Source organism: Mesoplodon mirus, assembly GCF_964341445.2.
Source record: "Mesoplodon mirus genome assembly, chromosome: 2".
Taxonomy (NCBI): Eukaryota; Metazoa; Chordata; class Mammalia; order Artiodactyla; family Ziphiidae; genus Mesoplodon; species Mesoplodon mirus.
The window spans coordinates 69,022,590-69,044,638 of record NC_138977.1 but is presented as its reverse complement, the minus strand read 5'-3'; the positions used below and the strand labels follow the sequence as shown (position 1 = coordinate 69,044,638).

At 40.4% G+C, this 22,049-nt stretch overlaps 1 protein-coding gene across 7 annotated transcripts in view; it reads right to left on the bottom strand.

The window, feature by feature from the left end:
* NRG3 (neuregulin 3) overlaps window positions 1–22,049 on the bottom strand; it is a gene marked incomplete at both ends in the record, with an annotated part of 1,107,647 nt that overhangs the window by 37,648 nt on the left and 1,047,950 nt on the right. For all 7 annotated transcript variants that reach the window (XM_082611217.1, XM_082611214.1, XM_082611218.1 and 4 more), the window contains 2 exons: window positions 12,508–12,634; window positions 17,432–17,534. In XM_082611217.1, the coding sequence (XP_082467343.1) occupies window positions 12,508–12,634; window positions 17,432–17,534 (230 nt within the window). The remainder of the gene's footprint in view (window positions 1–12,507; window positions 12,635–17,431; window positions 17,535–22,049) is intronic.

Sequence of the window (22,049 nt, the reverse complement as noted above, 5' to 3'; positions counted from 1 at the left end):
ACACCAGAAATTCATCTACACGTGGAACAACTCCTACAGAACACCTACTGAACGCTGGCAGAAGACCTCAGACCCCCCAAAAGGCAAGAAACTCCCCCACGTACCTGGGTAGGGCAAAAGAAAAAAGAATAAACAGAGACAAAAGGATAGGGATGGGACCTGCACCAATGGGAGGGAGCCGTGAAGGAGGAAAGGTTTCCACACACTAGGAAGCCCCTTCCCGGGCAGAGACTGCGGGTGGTGGAGGGGGAAAGCTTCGGAGTAGTGGAGGAGAGTGCAGCAACAGGGGTGCGGAGGGCAAAGCGGAGACATTCCCGCACAGAGGATGGGTGCCGACCAGCACTCACCAGCCCGAGAGGCTTGTCTGCTCACCCGCCGGGGCGGGTGGGGCTGGGAGCTGAAGCTCGGGCTTCAGTCGGAGCGCAAGGAAAGGACTGGTGTTGGCGGCGTGAACACAGTCTGAAGGGGTTAGTGCACCACGGCTGGCCGGGAGGGGATCCAGGGAAAAGTCTGGACCTGCCGAAGAGGCGAGAGACATTTTCTTCCCTCTTTGTTACCTGGTGCGCAAGGAGAGGGGATTGAGAGCGCTGCTTAAAGGAGCTCCAGAGATTGGCACGAGCCACGGCTAAAAGCGCGGACCCCAGAGACGGGCGTGGGACACTGGGGCTGCTACTGCCACCGCCAAGAGGTGTGGGTGTGAGCACAGGTCACTGTCCACGCCCCCTTTCCGGGGAGCCTGTGCAGCCCGTCACTGCCGGGTCCCCGGATCCAGGGATGGCTTCACCAGGAGAGCACACGGCGCGCCTTGGGCTGGTGCAACGTCATGCTGACCTCTGCCACCGCAGGCTCGCCCTGCACTCCATACCCCTTCTTGCCCTGGGGCCTGAGTGAGCCAGAGTCCCCGAATCAGATGCTCCTTTAACCCCATCCTGTCTGAGTGAAGAAGAGACGCCCTGCTGCGATCTACACGAAGAGGCGGGGCCAAATCCAAAGCTGAGACCCGGGAGCTGTGAGAATAAAGAAGAGAAAGGGAAATCTCTCCCAGCAGTCTCAGAAGCAGCGGATTAAAGCTCCACAATCAACTTGATGTACACTGCATCTGTGGAATACACGAATAGACAACAAATCATCCCAAATTGAGGAACCGTGTGGATGAAAGGCTCTTGGCGCTGCAGCCAGGAGTCAATGCTGTGCCTCTGAGGTGGGAGAGCCAACTTCAGGACACTGGTCCACAAGAGACCTCCCAGCTCCACGTAATATCAAACGGCAAAAATCTCCCAGAGATCTCCATCTCAACACCAGCACCCAGCTTCACCAGCAAGCTACAGTGCTGGACACCCTATACCAAACAACTAGCAAGACAGGAACACAACTCCACCCATTAGCAAAGAGGCTGCGTAAAATCATAATAAGGCCACAGACACCCCAAAACACACGACCAGACGTGGACCTGCCCACGAGACCTGCCCACGAGAAAGACAAGATCCAGCCTCATCCACCACAACACAGGCACTAGTCCCCTCCACCAGGAAGCTTACACAACCCACTGAACCAACCTTAGCCACTGGGGACAGACACCAAAAACAATGGGAACTACAAACATGCAGCCTGCAAAAAGGAGACCCCCAAACACAGTAACATAAGCAAAATGAGAAGACAGAAAAACACGCAGCAGGTGAAGGAGCAAGATAAAAACCTACCAGACCTAACAAATGAAGAGGTAATAGGCAGTCTACCTGAAAAATATTCAGAATAATGATAGTAAAGATGATCCAAAATCTTGGAATTAGAATTGACAAAATGCAAGAAAAAGTTAACAAGGACCTAGAAGAACTAAAGATGAATCAAGCAACGATGAGCAACACAATAAATGAAATTAAAAATACTCTAGATGGGATCAATAGCAGAATAACTGAGTCAGAAGAACGGGTAAGTGAGGTGGAAGATAAAATAGTGGAAATAACTGCTGCAGAGCAGAATAAAGAAAAAAGAATGAAAAAACCTTAGGACAGTCTCAGAGACCTCTGGAACAACATTAAACGCACCAACATTCGAATTATAGGGGTTCCAGAAGAATAAGAGAAAAAGAAAGGGACTGAGAAAATATTTGAAGAGATTATACTTGAAAACTTCCCTAATATGGGAAAGGAAATAGTTAATCAAGTCCAGGAGGCACAGAGAGTCCCATACAGAATAAATCCAAGGAGAAATATGCCAAGACACATATTAAACAAACTATCAAAAATTAAATACAAAGAAAACCTATGAAAAGCAGCAAGGGAAAAAAAAACAAATAACACACAAGGGAATCCCCATAAGGTTAACAGCTGATCTTTCAGCAGAAACTCTGCAAGCCAGAAGGGAGTGGCAGGACAATTTAAAGTAATGAGGGAGAAAAACCTGCAACCAAGATTACTCTACCTAGCAAGGATCTCATTCAGATTTGATGGAGAAATTAAAACCTTTACAGAAAAGCAAAAGCTGAGAGAGTTCAGCACCACCAAACCCGCTTTACAACAAATGCTAAAGGAACTTCTCTAGGCAAGAAACACAACAGAAGGAAAACAACTACAGTAACGAAGCCAAAACAATTAAGGAAATGGGAATAGGAACAAGCATATTGATAATTACCTTAAATGTAAATGGACTAAATGCTCCCAACAAAGACACAGATTGGCTGAATGGATACAAAAACAAGACCCATATATATGCTGTCTGCAAGAGACCCATTTCAGACATAGAGATACATAAAAACTGAAAGTAGGGGACGGAAAAAGATATTCCATGCAAATGGAAATCAAAAGAAAGCTGGAGTAGCAATTTCATACCAGACAAAATAGACTTTAAAATAAAGACTATTAGAAGAGAAAAAGAAGGACACTACATAATGATCAAGGGATCGATCCAAGAAGAAGATATAATACTTGTAAATATTTATGCACCGAACACAGGAGCACCTCAATATATAAGGCAAATACTAACAGCCATAAAAGGGGAAATCGACAGTACCACATGCATAGTAGGGGACTTCAACACCCCACTGTCACCAATGGACAGATTATCCACAATGAAAATAAATAAGGAAACACAAGCTTTAAATAATACATTAAATAAGATGGACTTAATTGATATTTATAGGACATTCCATCCAAAAACAATAGAATACACATTTTTCTCAAGTGCTCATGGAACATTCTCCGGGATAGATCATATCTTGGGTCACAAATGAAGCCTTGGTAAATTTAAGAAAATTGAAATTGTATCAAGTATCTTTTCTGACCACAACGCTATGAGACTAGATATCAATTACAGGAAAAGATCTGTAAAAAATACAAACGCATGGAGGCTAAACAATACACGACTTAATAACGAAGTGATCACAGAAGAAATCAAAGAGGAAATAAAACAATACCTAGAAACAACTGACAATGGAGACACGATGACCCAAAACCTATGGGATGCAGCAAATGCAGTTCTAAGAGGGAAGTTTATAGCAATACAATCCCACCTTAAGAAACAGGAAACATCTCGAGTAAACAACCTGACCTTGCACCTGAAGCAATTAGAGAAAGCAGAACAAAACACCCACAAAGTTAGAAGAAGGAAAGAAATCATAGAAATCAGATCAGAAATAAATGAAAAAGAAATGAAGGAAACGATAGCAAAGATCAATAAAAGTAAAAGCTGGTTCTTTGAGAAGATAAACAAAATTGATAAACCATTAGCCAGACTCATCAAGAAAAAAAGGGAGAAGACTCAAATCAATAGAATTAGAAATGAAAAAGGAGAAGTAACAACTGACATTGCAGAAATACAAAAGATCATGAAAGATTACTATAAGCAACTCTATGCCAATAAAATGGACAACCTGGAAGAAATGGACAAATTCTTAGAAATGCACAACCTGCCAAGACTGAATCAGGAAGAAATAGAAAATATGAACAGACCAATCACAAGCACTGAAATTGAAACTGTGATTAAAAATCTTCCAACAAACAAAAGCCCAGGACCAGAAGGCTTCACAGGTGAATTCTATCAAGCATTTAGAGAAGAGCTAAAACCTATCCTTCTCAAACTCTTCCAAAATATAGCAGAGGGAGGAACACTCCCAAACTCATTCTACGAGGCCACCATCACCTTGATACCAAAACCAGACAAGGATGTCACAAAGAAAGAAAACTACAGGCCAATATCACTGATGAACATAGATGCAAAAATCCTCAACAAAATACTAGCAACCAGAATCCAACAGCACATTAAAAGGATCATACACCATGATCAAGTGGGGTTTATTCCAGGAATGCAAGGATTCTTCAATATACGCAAATCAATCAACGTGATACACCATATTAACAAATTGAAGGAGAAAAACCATATGATCATCTCAATAGATGCAGAGAAAGCTTTCGACAAAATTCAACACCCATTTATGATAAAAACCCTGCAGAAAGTAGGCATAGAGGGAACTTTCCTCAACATAATAAAGGCCATATATGACAAACCCACAGCCAGCATCGTCCTCAATGGTGAAAAACTGAAACCATTTCCACTAAGATCAGGAACAAGACAAGGTTGCCCACTCTCACCACTCTTATTCAACCTAGTTTTGGAAGTTTTAGCCACAGCAATCAGAGAAGAAAAGGAAATAAAAGGAATCCAAATTGGAAAAGAAGAAATAAAGCTGTCACTGTTTGCAGATGACATGATACTATACACAGAGAATCCTAAAGATGCTACCAGAAAACTACTAGAGTTAATCAATGAATTTGGTAAAGTTGCAGGATACAAAATTAATGCACAGAAATCTCTGGCATTCCTATATACTGATGATGAAAAATCTGAAAGTGAAATCAAGGAAACACTCCCATTTACCATTGCAACAAAAAGAATAAAATATCTAGGAATAAACCTACCTAAGGAGACAAAAGCCCTGTATGCAGAAAATTATAAGACACTGATGAAAGAAATTAAAGATGATACAAATAGATGGAGAGATGTACCATGTTCTTGGATTGGAAGAATCAACATTGTGAAAATGACTCTACTACCCAAAGCAATCTACAGGTTCAATGCAATCCCTATCAAACTACCACTGGCATTTTTCACAGAACTAGAACAAAAAATTTCACAATTTGTATGGAAACACAAAAGACCCCGAATAGCCAAAGCAATCTTGAGAACGAAAAATGGAGCTGGAGGAATCAGGCTCCCTGCCTTCAGACTATACTACAAAGCTACAGTAATCAAGACAGTATGGTACTGGCATAAAAACAGAAAGATAGATCAATGGAACAGGATAGAAAGCCCAGAGTTAAACCCACGGACATATGGTCACCTTATCTTTGATAAAGGAGGCAGGAATGTACAGTGGAGAAAGGACAGTCTCTTCAATAAGTGGTGCTGGGAAAACTGGATAGGGACATGTAAAAGTATGAGATTAGATCACTCCCTAACACCATACACAAAAATAAGCTCAAAATGGATTAAAGACCTAAATGTAAGGCCAGACACTATCAAACTCTTAGAGGAAAACATAGGCAGAACACTCTATGACATACATCACAGCAAGATCCTTTTGGACCCACCTCCTAGAGAAATGGAAATAAAGACAAAAATAAACACATGGGACCTAATGAAACTTCAAAGCTTTTGCACAGCAAAGGAAACCATAAACAAGACCAAAAGACACCCCTCAGAATGGGAGAAAATATTTGCAAATGAAGCAACTGAGAAAGGATTAATCTCTAAAATTTATAAGCAGCTCATGCAGCTCAATAACAAAAAAACAAACAACCCAATCCAAAAATGGGCAGAAGACCTAAATAGACATTTCTCCAAAGAAGATATACAGACTGCCAACAAACACATGAAAGGATGCTCAACATCATTAATCATTAGAGAAATGCAAATCAAAACTACAATGAGATATCATCTCACACCAGTCAGAATGGCCATCATCAAAAAATCTAGAAACAATAAATGCTGGAGAGGGTGTGGAGAAAAGGGAACACTCTTGCACTGCTGGTGGGAATGTGAATTGGTACAGCCCCTATGGAGAATGGTATGGAGGTTCCTTAAAAAACTATAAATAGAACTACCATATGACCCAGCAATCCCACTACTGGGCATATACCCTGAGAAAACCATAATTCAAAAAGAGACATGTACCAAAATGTTCATAGCAGCCCTATTTACAATAGCCCGCAGATGGAAACAACCTAAGTGTCCATCATCGGATGAATGGATAAAGAAGATGTGGCACATATATACAATGGAATATTACTCAGCCATAAAAAGAAATGAAATTGAGCTATTTGTAATGAGGTGGATAGACCTAGAGTCTGTCATACAGAGTGAAGTAAGTCAGAAAGAGAAAGACAAATACTGTATGCTAACACATATATATGGAATTTAAGAAAAAAAATGTCATGAAGAACATAAGGGTAAGACAGGAATAAAGACACAGACCTACTAGAGAATGGACTTGAGGATATGGGGAGGGGGAAGGGTAAGCTGTGACAAAGTGAAAGAGCGGCATGGACATATATACACTACCAAACGTGAGGTAGATAGCTAGTGGGAAGCAGCCGCATAGCACAGGGAGATCAGCTTGGTACTTTGTGACCGTCTGGAAGGGTGGGATAGGGAGGGTGAGAGGGAGATGCAAAAGGGCGGGGATATGGAAACATATGTATATGTATAACTGATTAAATTTGTTATAAAGCAAAAATAAATAAATAAAATAAAATAAAATAAGAGTTTTCAAAATAAGAAGAAAAAAATAAAATAAAATAAAAGTAAAAGCTGGTTCTTTGAGAAGATAAACAAAATTGATAAACCATTAGCCAGACTCATCAAGAAAATAAGGGAAAAGACTCAAATCAATAGAATTAGAAATGAAAAAGGAGAAGTAACAACTGACACTGCAGAAATACAAAAGATCATGAGAGATTACTACAAGTAACTCTATGCCAATAAAATGGACAACCCGGAAGAAACTGACAAATTCTTAAAAATGCACAAACTGCCAAGACTGAATCAGGAAGAAATAGAAAATATGAACAGACCAATCACAATCACTGAAATTGAAACTGTGATTAAAAATCTTCCAACAGGGCTTCCCTGGTGGCGCAGTTGTTGAGAGTCCACCTGCTCATGCAGGGGACACGGGTTCGTGCCCCGGTCTGGGAAGATCCCACATGCCGCGGAGCGGCTAGGCCCATGAGCCATGGCTGCTGAGCCTGTGCGTCCGGAGCCTGTGCTCCACAACGGGAGAGGCCACAACAGTGAGAGGCCCGCATAAAGCAAAAAAAAAAAAAAAAAAGATAAAAAAAAAACCTTCCAACAAACAAAAGCCCAGGACCAGATGGTTTCACAGGCGAATTCTATCAAACATTTAGAGAAGAGCTAACACCTATCCTTCTCAAACTCTTCCAAAATATAGCAGAGGGAGGAGCACTCCCAAACTCATTCTACGAGGCCACCATCACCTTGATACCAAAACCAGACAAGGATGTCACAAAGAAAGAAAACTACAGGCCAATATCACTGATGAACATAGATGCAAAAATCCTCAACAAAATACTAGCAACCAGAATCCAACAGCACATTAAAAGGATCATACACCATGATCAAGTGGGGTTTATTCCAGGAATGCAAGGATTCTTCAATATATGCAAATCAATCAATGTGATACACCATATTAACAAATTGAAGGAGAAAAACCATATGATCATCTCAATTGATGCAGAGAAAGCTTTCGACAAAATTCAACACCCATTTATGATAAAAACCCTGCAGAAAGTAGGCATAGAGGGAACTTTCCTCAACATAATAAAGGCCATATATGACAAACCCACAGCCAGCATCATCCTCAATGGTGAAAAACTGAAACCATTTCCACTAAGATCAGGAACAAGATAAGGCTGCCCACTCTCACCACTCTTATTCAACATAGTTTTGGACGTTTTAGCCACAGCAATCAGAGAAGAAAAGGAAATAAAAGGAATCCAAATTGGAAAAGAAGAAGTAAAGCTGTCACTGTTTGCAGATGACATGATACTATACACAGAGAATCCTAAAGATGCTACCAGAAAACTACTAGAGCTAATCAATGAATTTGGTAAAGTAGCAGGATACAAAATTAATGCACAGAAATCTCTGGCATTCCTGTACACTAATGATGAAAAATCTGAAAGTGAAATAAAGAAAACACTCCCATTTACCATTACAACAAAAAGAATAAAATATCTAGGAATAAACCTACCTAAGGAGACAAAAGCCCTGTATGCAGAAAATTATAAGACACTGATGAAAGAAATTAAAGATGATAGAAATAGATGGAGTGATATACCATGTTCCTGGATTGGAAGACTCAATATTGTGAAAATGACTCTACTACCCAAAGCAATCTACAGATTCAACACAATCCCTATCAAACTACCAATGGCATTTTTCCAGAAGTAGAACAAAAAATTTCACAGTTTGTATGGAAACACAAAAGACCCCGAATAGCCAAAGCAATCTTGAGAAAGAAAAATGGAGCTGGAGGAATCAGGCTCCCTGACTTAGACTATGCTACAAAGCTACAGTAATCAAGACAGTATGGTACTAGCACAAAAAGAGAAAGATAGATCAATGGAACAGGATAGAAAGCCCAGAGATAAACCCACGCACAGATGGTCACCTTATCTTTGATAAAGGAGGCAAGAATGTACAGTGGAGAAAGGACAACCTCTTCAATAAGTGGTGCTGGGAAAACTGGACAGGTACAATGTAAAAGTATGAGATTAGATCACTCCCTCACACCATACACAAAAATAAGCTCAAAATGGATTAAAGACCTAAATATAAGGCCAGAAACTATCAAACTCCTAGAGGAAAACATAGGCAGAACACGCTATGACATAAATCACAGCAAGATCCTTTTGGACCCACCTCCTAGAGAAATGGAAATAAAAACAAAGATAAACAAATGGGACCTAATGAAACTTCAAAGCTTTTGCACAGCAAAGGAAACCATAAACAAGATGAAAAGACATCCCCCAGAATGGGAGAAAATATTTGCAAATGAAGCAACTGAGAAAGGATTAATCTCTAAAATTTATAAGCAGCTCATGCAGCTCAATAACAAAAAAACAAACAACCCAATCCAAAAATGGGCAGAAGACCTAAATAGACATTTCTCCAAAGAAGATATACAGACTGCCAACAAACACATGAAAGAATGCTCAACATCATTAATCATTAGAGAAATGCAAATCAAAACTACAATGAGATATCATCTCACACCAGTCAGAATGGCCATCATCAAAAAATCTAGAAACAATAAATGCTGGAGAGGGTGTGGAGAAAAGGGAACACTCTTGCACTGCTGGTGGGAATGTGAATTGATACAGCCACTATGGAGAACAGTATGGAGGTTCCTTAAAAAACTACAAATAGAACTACCATATGACCCAGCAATCCCACTACTGGGCATATACCCTGAGAAAACCATAATTCAAAAAGTGTCATGTACCAAAATGTTCATTGCAGCTCTATTTACAATAGCCCGGAGATGGAAACAACCTAAGTGTACATCATCTGATGAATGGATGAAAAAGATGTGGCCCAGATATACAATGGAATGTTACTCAGCCATAAAAAGAAATGAAATTGAGCTATTTGTAATGAGGTGGATAGACCTAGAGTCTGTCATACAGAGTGAAGTAAGTCAGAAAGAGAAAGACAAATACCATATGCTAACACATATATATGGAATTTAAGAAAAAAAAAAAGTCATGAAGAACCTAGGGGTAAAACAGGAATAAAGACACAGACCTACTTGAGAATGGACTTGAGGATTTGGGGAGGGGGAAGGGTAAGCTGTGACAAAGCGAGAGAGAGGCATGGACATATATACACTACCAAACGTAAAATAGATAGCTAGTGGGAAGCAGCCGCATAGCACAGGGAGATCAGCTCGGTGCTTTGTGGCCTCCTGGAGGGGTGGGATAGGGAGGGTGGGAGGGAGGGAGACGCAAGAGGGAAGGTATATGGGAACAGATGTATATGTATAACTGATTCACTTTGTTATAAAGCAGAAACTAAACTAAACTAAAATAAAATAAAAGGCCAAAAAGTGTGCAGTGGCCTAATTCCTGGAAATATCTGCCCCTTCCCAAAATTGTTGGAATAATCCTCCCACTCATTAGCCCATAAAAACAAACCACCCGATATTTTGGGGCCACCTTTTGCCTTCTGAGATGGCCCACAATTTGTCTATGAGTGTGTATCTGTCTAAATAAACTTGCTTTGACTTTACTGTGGCTAGCTCTTGAATTCTTTCATACAGAAAGCCAAGGACCCTCACTTGGCGGCCCGTCCCAGGGACTCAACAGAGACCTGGAGCATGACCATCCTCTTGCACCCCATTTTTCCTGCAACAACAGGATCCTAAGTTCAATAATGGCCAGCTAACAGACAAAGCTGTCCCAATCACATTTCTATGACCAGCTCTTTGTAATTTTTCACCTCCCTGACTCTGTCAAGCCCCCACTGTTTCCCCCACACACACTCCCTCATTCTCCTTTTAAATCTCCCAGTCACCTCTGTAAGAATGGAAGTTGGCTTCAGTTCAAACTGGACTATCTTCCGTAATGCAACAGTATATTACTGATCAAAAGTCTGTCCTTACTACTTTAACTAGACTCTGGCTTTATCTTTGACTGGTTCAAATGCAAAGAAGCCCTCCATCACTACATTTGTTTTTACAGTGATAGGATAATACTCATTAGAAATCATTAGCAAAAGCATTCACCCTGTTTCTGAAAAGAACAATCCCTACACACAGCCATGATTACAAGTTTAACAAAACTTTGCTAGGAAGCAATTGTGATTTATGAATTCCGCATTAAACATCTAAGTACATCTGTCACGCATAGCATAATGGCGACTTTTGGGGTAATGATTTCCTAAAATCACAAATGATGTTTAAATTCCCAGTGATTCAAGCATTTGGAGGGGTGTCAATGTGTCCTGGGTGATTGCGTATTACACTCAAATACCAGGTTTATATCATGGCCTTTGTGCTTTCATTTTGTGTCTCAGAATCTGGAAGTGCAGTCTGGTGGGGGGCAAAGAATTGCTACCCAGATAGGAATCTTCCAGTATGTCTTATATGGCATTTGTGAAATGGAGCAGGACCCTGTGGGGCCCTGCCAGATACAAATCCTTTCTGTGTCCTCATTTCTTGTTTGTAGGAAATAGGCTTCATTCAGCTTCCTTGACCCTCCCTTAGTTCCAAAGAGCAGATCCAAACAGTTACTAATCAGGGAAGGGAGGGAATGCAGAAACAAAGAGAAGCAGTCAAGAAACAATAGTGCTGCATGGTACAGGGGCCTGGTTCCTTCTCATGAAATATTCATAATGATATCTTTGAGTTCTTCTTCAGGAACTAAGGCCCCTACCTAGGTAAAGGATGGCAACTTCAGGCTGAACACCAGATTCCTGGACTACCACCCTGTTACCTCACCACACACCAATCAGAAGAAAGTCTGCACACAGTGGAAGATTACAAAGACATTGATTCCCTGCCCCTCCCACCCCACCCTGCCAATGATTCGATTCTCTCTTAAAAATTTTCACGGAGTAAAATCTTGGGAGTTACACTTGTCTCTGGAGTATTGGCTTTCTTTCAAGCTGCAAGCAGCAGGACCTTTCCGGGAACATTTGCTTGTCTTTAATTTAGTGTTTTGTAACATATCTCAGAAGTTTTTAAAACCACTTTAGAAAGAATGTAGAATTCAAAGAGCTTGCATTGATTTAACTTCAAGTTCTGGTATCTGTTTAAGGCCTGGTGTTAGGAAGTCCCAACTCTGGGACCACAACTCTTCCCTCCCATGTTTCTGACCTTTGATTTTGCTCACACCCCTTAACTCAGAGTTGCCTGAACATAGCATATATTCTTAGGATTCCATGGGTTTATTCTTTCTCTTTGTTCTAGTCTTGTGTTCTTTGCTCTTTGACTCTCTGATGAACCTTTCATATTCTTCAAAATCCTGTTCAAGCCTGGATTTTGGGCTGCCTCCACTTCTGCTCCCACCACCTCCCTTTGGTCTCTTCTCCAATCTCTGCTGCAATATCAACCATCTCATCCTACAAGCCTCCTCTGGGTGTCTGTATTTTTTACTCTATCAGTTTCCTACAGTAGGGAACATTGTACCCCTAGTGCCCAGCGCAATTTCTGACAAGTAAGGATTCAGTAAGAGATTATGGAACAAACAACTGAAGCTCTTTTTGCTTCCAGAGATTAATTATATTACAGATTATAATCAGGAGCTGAGATTTAATTTTTCTTTCTTTTATCCAGTACTTGTGTGCACACATGAAAATGCAACATGATTTAAGGAAAAATCTACAGAGTACTGAAAAAAATATGCAAGTCTGATCACAGGCTCCCCATCCCCTCTGGACTTGAAGCACTGAGATGGACTGCGGGAAGAGACGTATAGACATGTAACTTACATTTTGCAGCTGGACATGATTCTTCACCAAGTTCTCTGACTTTGCCATTGTGCTGGATGCTTTGAGACTGTAGTTTTTACTGTTATGTGGCTCTTTCAGTTGCTCTTGAATTTGTTTAGTTTGTTTCCTGCAGGTTTAAATAAATCCATGTATAAATAGTTACATAAATTTATTCTATTCATATTTTTTGAGGTTCACTCATTCCCAACATCTATATTTGTCATTTGCTAAAGCTAGATAAACTCACTTAACAAAGAGAATCCTCCCTTCATCTTCAACCCCACCAAGAAATACTGGCATTATCTGTTATCATCCAGGATTCACACCCAGTGGCACTCCAAAGGCAGATAGAAATGTAATTCCTTGTCCTGTCCCTATTGGATGCAAGAGGTCCCTATCCCTGAGTGCTCAACTGAAAAGAATTAGGAATGCTCTGAAGAAGTGACAAGTGGAAAACTTTGAAGCTTGGACCTAGCAACCACATATAACATACTTGCAAAGTTACATTTATATTTGTCCAATTCAAATAAGTGTGGCTTGACTGCATAGCTTCCACATATACCATAAGAGGGGTATATTTTCTTTTTTACAGTTTAGAAACAGTTCATTTATTTTTACCATCAGCCCTGAATGTAGATTTTTATTAGAACTTTTGTAAATAATAAAAATTGTTAACTCTTAAAGAGCACCTACTATGTGCCAAGAATCATTTTAAGTGTTTTACATGTCTCAACTTACTTATTCTTCACGATAATTCATGTGCGATGAGGCATTAATCCTATACTCATTTAACAGATGAGAAAACCGAGGCACAGAGAAGTTAAATAATTTGCCCAAAGTCACATAGCTAGTAAGTGGTAGAGCTGGATTTGAACCCAACGAGTATGGCTGTGTACTTTGCACTTTGAGCCACTGCTCACAACTGTCAAACCACTTGCCCATGGTCATGCATCTTCTTGATGGGAAGGCTGAGATTATTCTCAGGTTTTGGACTCCAAGTAAAATATTTCTGCAGATGTGGAGTGACTGTTGTTCTGACCATTCAGTGGCTATATCAGAAGGATGTGACAATTACTAGCTTATTAGCTGCTCTCTCCCAAGAGCTCTACAGCAATTATCTATCAGCAGAAGACTCAGTACCTATAAAATGAACAAACAAAAAAGCAAACAAACTTTGCAGAATCATCCCCCCTAGACTTTTTTGCCTCTTCTCCAAGGTCCGTGCCTAGGAGAGAGCCTTTGGTGGAGACTGTGCACCATCTCTTGCAGTGAGATTTTCCAGGTAGAGACAGCACTCTATACACCATGGGCTCGAGTTATCACAGTGACTGAGATTTGAATTCTGGCTCTGCCACCCCCCAGCTTTGCTTTGATTCCCCAAATCAAAATGATTGATTTCCAAAACTTCTCTGAACCTCAGTTTCCTCATCTGTCAATGGAGTTTGGAAAAGCTCTCTTCCATAAATATTGTGGAATCTAAATGTGAGAACACATGCTTAATTTTATGGGCAGATGCTGCAGAGGAATTAGAACACTGGCTTCAAGATAAAAGAAGAGATCTTGTTAATTGCCTCTCTCACAGGCAAGTCACAGTATTTGCTACAGGATTTGGAGGCTTGGAGCATCATTATCTCCTCTGAATTTACAATACTGGTGTGATGTAGCTCTGTTTAAATATTTATTTTATCATTTCAATCATTTGGGGGGCTTTTATCTCAGTTGCTTTAAGGCACTTATAATAATCTATCTACTTCCTAACAGCTAATCTGTAGCCTATTGTTAGAAACAAATCTATCATATCAGCATTTTAAGAAGCACATGTTAGCCACAAAATCCTGTCAGGGATTCACTGATGAAGCAAACTGGAGATGAGGAAGTTCTACTGAGTGAATCATCATGAAGTAGTAAAAGGGGCTTGGCACAGAGTCAGGACACAATTAATTTCCTAAGAATTAAATAATAGAAATACTAACGATCTTTTCAGTAATTCCATAATTTGGCGTCTGGGAAATGTAAAATTCTAAAAGAATTTTCCTGATAAAAATTTCTGACTGCATCTCCTAAATCCTTTTTATAATTTGCTTTTCTTTACTCTCTTCTTGCTCCTGTACTGACTCACTAATATTCCAGAATAAATGGGCTTTCTTTTCTGAACCTGCCTCCTTCCCCATCATCCCTCTGATCTCCCAAGCACACACATTTTTGCTCTTTCCTCCTCCCCTCAGCAAATGGGAACAAAGGAAGTGAGAAGCGTCTGCCTGCAATACCATTAGCTCTCTCATGAGAGCAGTTGCTCTGGGGAAGACAAGATACGGGCATTTCGCACTGGAACCCACTAGCCTAACAATGTCAGTCTGATGCTATAGTTCAGTGAGCTTTAAGTTGCTCTGGCTCAATTCATCAGAAAGAAATGAGGTGTAAAGTGGTGGAATATCAGGCATCACCAGCCCATCGGGAGACGTTTTTCGTAATGTTGCAGGTTGCCTTCCTGGGGAAGCAGATAATGAGATGTAGATAGCGTGCAGGATTTTTATTAGGGAGGGCTCTTTGAATCAACGTCTGTGGAAATGAAGGGAAGGAAGCAGGACTGGGCAGAAGAAGTTGGAATGTGATACAGTCTCAGTGAAAACCTCTGCAAATCCCACGGGGAGCTCTGAAACTGGCATGGCCTTGCACCCCAAGTTGGGGCAAAGGTCTAGGCCTTCAAAGCTTCACATTGACCTGTCATTGGATGCTGGCTATCTTGGGTCAGGTAACTCTATTTTTTTTTTTTTTTTTTGTGGTACGTGGGCCACTCACTGTTGTGGCCTCTCGCGTTGCGGAGCACAGGTTCCGGATGCGCAGGCTCAGCGGCCATGGCTCACGGGCCCAGCTGCTCCGTGGCATGTGGGATCTTCCCGGACCGGGGCACGAACCCGTGTCCCCTGCATCCGCAGGTGGACTCTCAACCACTGCGCCACCAGGGAAGCCCTCAGGTAACTCTTATAGCTGTGTACTAGCAGCTGGGGGACTAAGACCGCCACAGCTGAAGAGAATCATAGCATCATATCAGAACATCCATTGCCTGTCCTTAAAAGCCTTGCTTTGTGATCTAAAATCTCTTACTTCAGAGGGTGATAACCTATAGTCAGGGCAAGTTAGGAGCACATCTGCTTTCTACTGGTAGCACCAGTTCTCCTTTTTCCTCCTGTGCTTTCCCGGTTGTGATAATTATTTGTCCCTGGAAGAAATTATTCTGCTCCTGGAACATCTCTTCTCCTATTCTGATTCCATTTTTAGAGTTGAATCATGTCCTGCATTTCCAAAGTCTACTAAGGGCTCCCAGCCTTACACTTCTTAGCCCATATGAGTTAAAAGCAAAAAGAAAACCTAGAATAATTTATAATTGCTATGTGAGCCATATCAGTCAGATATGAAAGGCTCAATTAATAGTTCGATTAACTACTTATAGGAATATACGGGCTTATTGGGAGTGAGGAGAAAAGAATTTCTTTCAGTGTGCCCTTCAAAGCCCTTGTTGGGGTTCAATTAACTCAGTCAGAAAATCCCCTAAATTCAGGAAGGTGCTGCTCACTTCTACCTCTTCATGTTACCTACGTTCAAACTTTCATCAGCTAACAATGTGCTGTAATATTCCATCAGGTGAGGTCATGCCATACCACGGGCGACAAGAGAATGGAGAAAGGACCAGAGTGTCAGCATCTGAAGGATTATGGGAAGGAAAACATACATAAGAGAATGTTTTCTGAAGGATTATGGGAAGGAAAACATACATAAGAGAATGCAAGAGAATACAAGCTTTTGGGTAAGTCCTGACTCTCTGGGCAGTGTACATTCTAGTACATTGGATCTCTCTGTACTATTTTCACTGTAATTCTGCAAATCTAAACCTATTCTGAAATAGTGTATTAAAAAATAATAGTCACTAATTCTGTATTCATACCCGAGTTTCCATTATTTTTTAAAATCATTCATCGCTGTTCTTTTTAAAGATCAACATATACAACATGAAGACAGGTATCACAGACTGTATTTGGAAATTGGTCCATAGTTAGAAGAGCAAATGGGTAGAATAAATACAGGTCCAATATAAAGCAATTACATGTTGGCTTGAATTTCCGACAAGCTGTAGGAACAGAATCTGTGCCAACTTCTCAAGGCCTGCATATGTTCCAAGAAACCAAGGAATTTAATATTTTTATCTGCATTTCTTATTTTAACTGTTGATTATGTCATTTACATAAATAAGATACCTCTACCAAAGTTATGTGGAGTAAATATATATGTATATACACATACATGCTTATATACATATATATGTATATTTTTAATTCTACCTTATTAGCCCAAAAAAGGCAGTGCTTTTGGCAGAAGGTTTGGTTTCTTGGCAAGGTAAGTGTAGGGCATATTCTAGACGTGCATACTAAATGGTGAAGCAAAGTAGATTTTATAGTATTCATACTTCATATTTGGCTAAAACCTTGATGGGTAGCACATAAAAACACTATAAAAGGAAATTGTTTTTTTTTTCAATGAAAGGCTAGATACTAGTTGATAATGTTTATGTCTATAGCAGTGACCTCTCTTTTCAGAAGAGTTAACCCCTTAGTGACAGGCAAATGTTGAGCCGTTAATTCTGGCAGGCAATCAAAAGTGCAAAGAACACAGAATGTTCATGATCACAGAGAGGAATGATCGCTATGTGCATCAAAGATAGACCACACACACACATGCATGCACACACTGTACACATTCACCACAGGCTACAAAAGATTGAGATTTACTTATGGAAGTCTGATGGACACAATTTGCACAAAATCCCTCTGCCTGGAGCTCAGACTGAGTACTGAGCTCAACACTTTAAAGAAAGACAAAGTACTTCCTCTGAGAAGTAACCTTTTAACACTGAGAGAAATGGTCTTACTTGCTTTTGAAGTAGAATGCTGCACAGAACATGCCCACGATGACAATTCCAAAGATGATACATGAAATTGACAGCACCTGCCTCTGATAAACTTCTTCACTCTCTGTGAATTTGAAAAAGAGAAGTAGAGTGGATGTTAGCATGGCACAGAAGAGACAATCTCCGTCCTCATACTTTTGAACTGGTAGGAGCCTTTCAAAGCAAAGTTTTGTTCCTGTCATGAATAGGAAAACATAAGGACGTTATGATTCAGTTTCTTTGCAATGGTCTATAGGACAGCTGCTTTTATTTTATTTTATTTTTTGTATGTGCATGGCTAAATCAGAACTCATACACAGATACCACAATTATGAATCCTATTATCAAAATATATTTCATGACTTGAGAACATACTGGGAACATACATTTTAAAAATTATGGTGGGACCCGAAATAATCTGTTATCAGAACTTTCCTATGCTAGTGATGACTTCCAATTTATGTGATACTGATGCCACTGCATTTTCTGATTTTGTCCCTGGCCATCATTTTCCCATTCATCCACCCATTACTATGATTGACATCATTAATGAAAGAGAACTTCAATATACATGTGAATATTTACTCATTCCTCAATACCAATGATCTGGCACAGTAACCTCAACCTCTACTACCAAGGTCATATCTTAGAGCATCTTACATTGCAAAAACTGACAAGAATTCAAAAACAAGCATTTCACTTTTCAGACATTGACATTTACACTTCTAGCTCGTTTTCTGAAATATGTCTACTGAAACAGTTCTTCCATCTCATCAAGACCTTTTTATCCATAGATCTCAGAACTTTCTTTCTGTTAATTATCCTCCTCTTGTCTTCATTTCTCTCTTTATACAGCACAGAGACTATAGTCTTTCCCTTTCTTTTCTTCCTTCCTTTCTTTCTCTCTCTTTCCCTTCCTTCCTTTCTCCCTCCCTCCCTTTCTTTCTTTCATTCTCCCTCTCTCCCCCTCCCTTTTTCCTTCCCTTCCCTTCTTTTCATTCTCCCTCCCTCCATCCCTCCTTCCCTCTCTCTCTCCTTTCCTTCTTTCCTGAGATCATGCACTATATCCTCTCTTCAGATACGACTGTACATTTTAAAGTTTTTTCCTGCAGCAGTGTATTGGGAAACAATGTATTAGAAGAACTATCCTCTCTTCTCTCCCCTCTTAGGTGTTATTTACATTTTCAATGTCTTTATTAAGACTGGAGTATCAAAAAACAGAAAGTAAACTTAAGAGAAATACCACATTATCCACATTTCTGATTAAATGAAAAGAGGCAATCGTGTGGCCCTAGCAAGCCTTGGTTGACATTTTAAATTTTGAAAGGTTCAAATTAAAGAGATAAAAAAACCTGTCATTGAGACCTTGTTTGGGCATCTTGCCATCTTAAAGAATGTCATCCTTTCCATCCACATCTGTAAGCTCATTAAATCTTCCAACTGAATTTGGAAACAAGTAGATGTACCAACTTATAAAGAATTCCATTTCACTTAATTGCTGTGAGTTGATGACTCTAATGGAATAAGCATGATTTACATATAATAATCTACCCCACCCTGCTTCTGCCAATAAAAAGAACTGCGAAAATGGTGGATAACAATACCTATTAAAACAAAAGAAATAAGACTGTATCCACTAAACAATGATCTCTGCATAACATCTACTGGGTGGTTTTTTTTTGTTTTGTTTTGTTTTTTTGTTTTTTTGTGGTATGCAGGCCTCTCACTGTTGTGGCCTCTCCTGTTGCGGAGCACAGGCTCCGGATGCGCAGGCTCAGCGGCCATGGCTCACAGGCCCAGCTGCTCCACGGCGTGTGGGATCCTCCCTGACCGGGGCACGAACCCGTGTCCCCTGCATCGGCAGGCAGACTCTCAACCACTGCGCCACCAGGAAAGCCCTTTGTTAGTTTTTAAAGCTAGTCAGATATAGCCTGGGGAAATGCATAAAATCATTTCTGAGTTCAAAATCAAGAGTGAAATTAAAACTCCAAAGACTGCGAGTGGATTTATAGACCCAGGTGTAGTTACCATGATGGTGCTCTCAATGCCTTTGATTCAGAGTGCTACACAAGAACCAGCACACTGAGGAGCAGGAAGCAAGGGGTTGGGAGTCTGGCAATTTTGGATCTGACTTTAATTTTAGCCACCTTTCATATGAGTAACCAAAAGTATACTACTTTACCTTTATAAATTTCAATTTTCTGTCTAAATAAAGGCAATGATATGAAATGCTGACTGTAATAAATGTTATAACAAGGAGGTATATAATCCTACAAAATAATATAATATGGAAAATTGACCTAATCACAGAGACCAGAGATTTTAAGTATAAAATAGGATCCAACTAGGCAAGAAGAATGGGGATGGGCAAAGTGGTCCAGGAAGAGAAGACAGCTTGTGCAAAGGCCCTGTGGTAGGAGATAAAATGGCACATTCAGGAATCTGGAAGTTATTTACCCTACCCCAGGGCCTTTGCACAAGTTATTTTCTATACTCTCCCAGCTTAGCGGAGCAACACGGAAACAACAGGAACATGGTATATAGTGAACATGTCTTTACAATAGCAGGAAGGTACTGAAAATTTTGAAAGAAGAGGAGTGTGATGTGATAATATTTACACTTATTTTTCCTGCAATTTACAGAAAAGATTAGAAGGGATAAAGTAAATGCTGAGTCCTGTTAGAAGGCTATTATATCAGTGTAGACATGATGGATGTTTCTACGACAGTAGTAACAACCATGGTGGACAGTAAACAGAAGTGAAAAGCAGTTAGGTTTTTTTAAAATAAATTTATTTATTTTTGGCTGTGTTGGGTCCTCATTGCTGTGTGCGGGCTTTCTTTAGTTGCTGTGAGTGGGGACTACTCTTTGTTAAGGTGCACGGGTTTCTCATTGTGGTGGCTTCTCTTGTTACGGAGCACGGACTCTAGGAGCACAGGCTTCAGTAATTGTGGCTCGCGGGCTCTAAAGCGCAGGCTCAGTAGTTGTAGCGCACGCGTTTAGCTGCTCTGCGTCATGTGGGATCTTCCCTGACCAGGGCTCGAACCTGTGCCCCCTGCATTGGCAGGCAGATTCTTAACCACTGAGTCACTAGGGAAGCCCAGCAGTTAGGCTGAAAATACTTAAAGGACCAGACAAGGATGCTCTTAACTAACATGGAGCTTATTGGAGGGGATCAGACTTGAAAGGAAAGATATCAAATTCAGCTTTGGAGTTGGTGAGTTTTAAAAGCCTATAAGATAGCCAAGTGGCAGTGTAAAGTAGACATTTACATGTATAGATCTGGGTTAAGAGGAGGAGACAGGGTTCCGGATAAAAATATTTGGGGTTATGCATATAATGAAACCAAGTGTGTTGATAAGACAGCCCCAAGAGAAAATATAGAGTAATAAGAGAATCTTAGGCACTCTATTCTAAGATAGAGCTTTGAGAGACTCCAAAATTTCATGGAAGTGTAAGACAAGGATCCTGCAGAGGGGATTAAAAAAAAAAAAAAAAAGGAGCAGCCAATCAGGCAAGAAAAAATAAATAAATAAAAGGAAAATAAAACAACAATAATAAAACCTGATAGTGCCATGGAAGAAAAGATGCAGGGGATTTTTTCTAGAAAAATAGGCTACTAAATGCTTCTAAGAGGCCAAATAAAACAAAGTCCTTTAATTTAGTGACGTAGAGGTTGCTGGAGAACCTGCATGAGCAAGTTAACGGAACCATGAAGGCAGCCCCCGCGGCTCCCTGGGTCTTCTGTCATGCATATCCCACGTACTGCAAGGTAAACGCACTTTCTCCAAACCTACCCTGTCTTCTACCACTTAGCCTGGATTTAGGATCTAGAATTCCAGCCTAACTCCTGAAAGCAGAGAATGCCTTACTTGTAATGAGGCAACCATGAACTTCACTGTACAGAAGTTGTGAGGATTGAGTGAGTTAGAATATACAGAGTATTGCAGTGCCTAACTTGGAGTAATCATTAAGTATTAGTCTGAACCAATATAAAATTTGCCATGGGGGCAATAAATGGCTGGACATTGGCCGTTTAATTTGGTTCTATCTAATATATGGTAACTGTTGTTATTATTCTATGGAACATCAATATTTTTGCATTCCATTTTTTAAAAACCCAGATTATAACGTCATTTCTGAGGGCAAAACCAATCTTTGGCTCGACAGGAATTGGTAAAATGTGTTTACACTGTCTCCCAACTCTGTTCCATTTTCTCTTCTGTGGTGCACAGGACTCGCTCCTCTCTTTTTTTTTTTTTGGTTTTGTTTTTGTTTGTTTGTTTGTTTTTGCAGTACACGGGCCTCTCACTGTTGTGGCCTCTCCTGTTGCAGAGCACAGGCTCCAGACGTGCAGGCTCAGCGGCCATGGCTCACAGACCCAGCTGCTCTGCGGCATGTGGGACCTTCCCAGACCGGGGCACGAACCTGTGTCCCCTACATCGGCAGGCGCACTCTCAACCACTGCACCACCAGGGAAGCCCTCCTCTCTTTTTATATGATCATGTTTCATATTATAAAGGTGGAAAAAAGAGAAGGTAATAACATTATGGTGAATTTTCGGAAACTGACATTGGACCAGTGGAAAGAATCCTTTTGG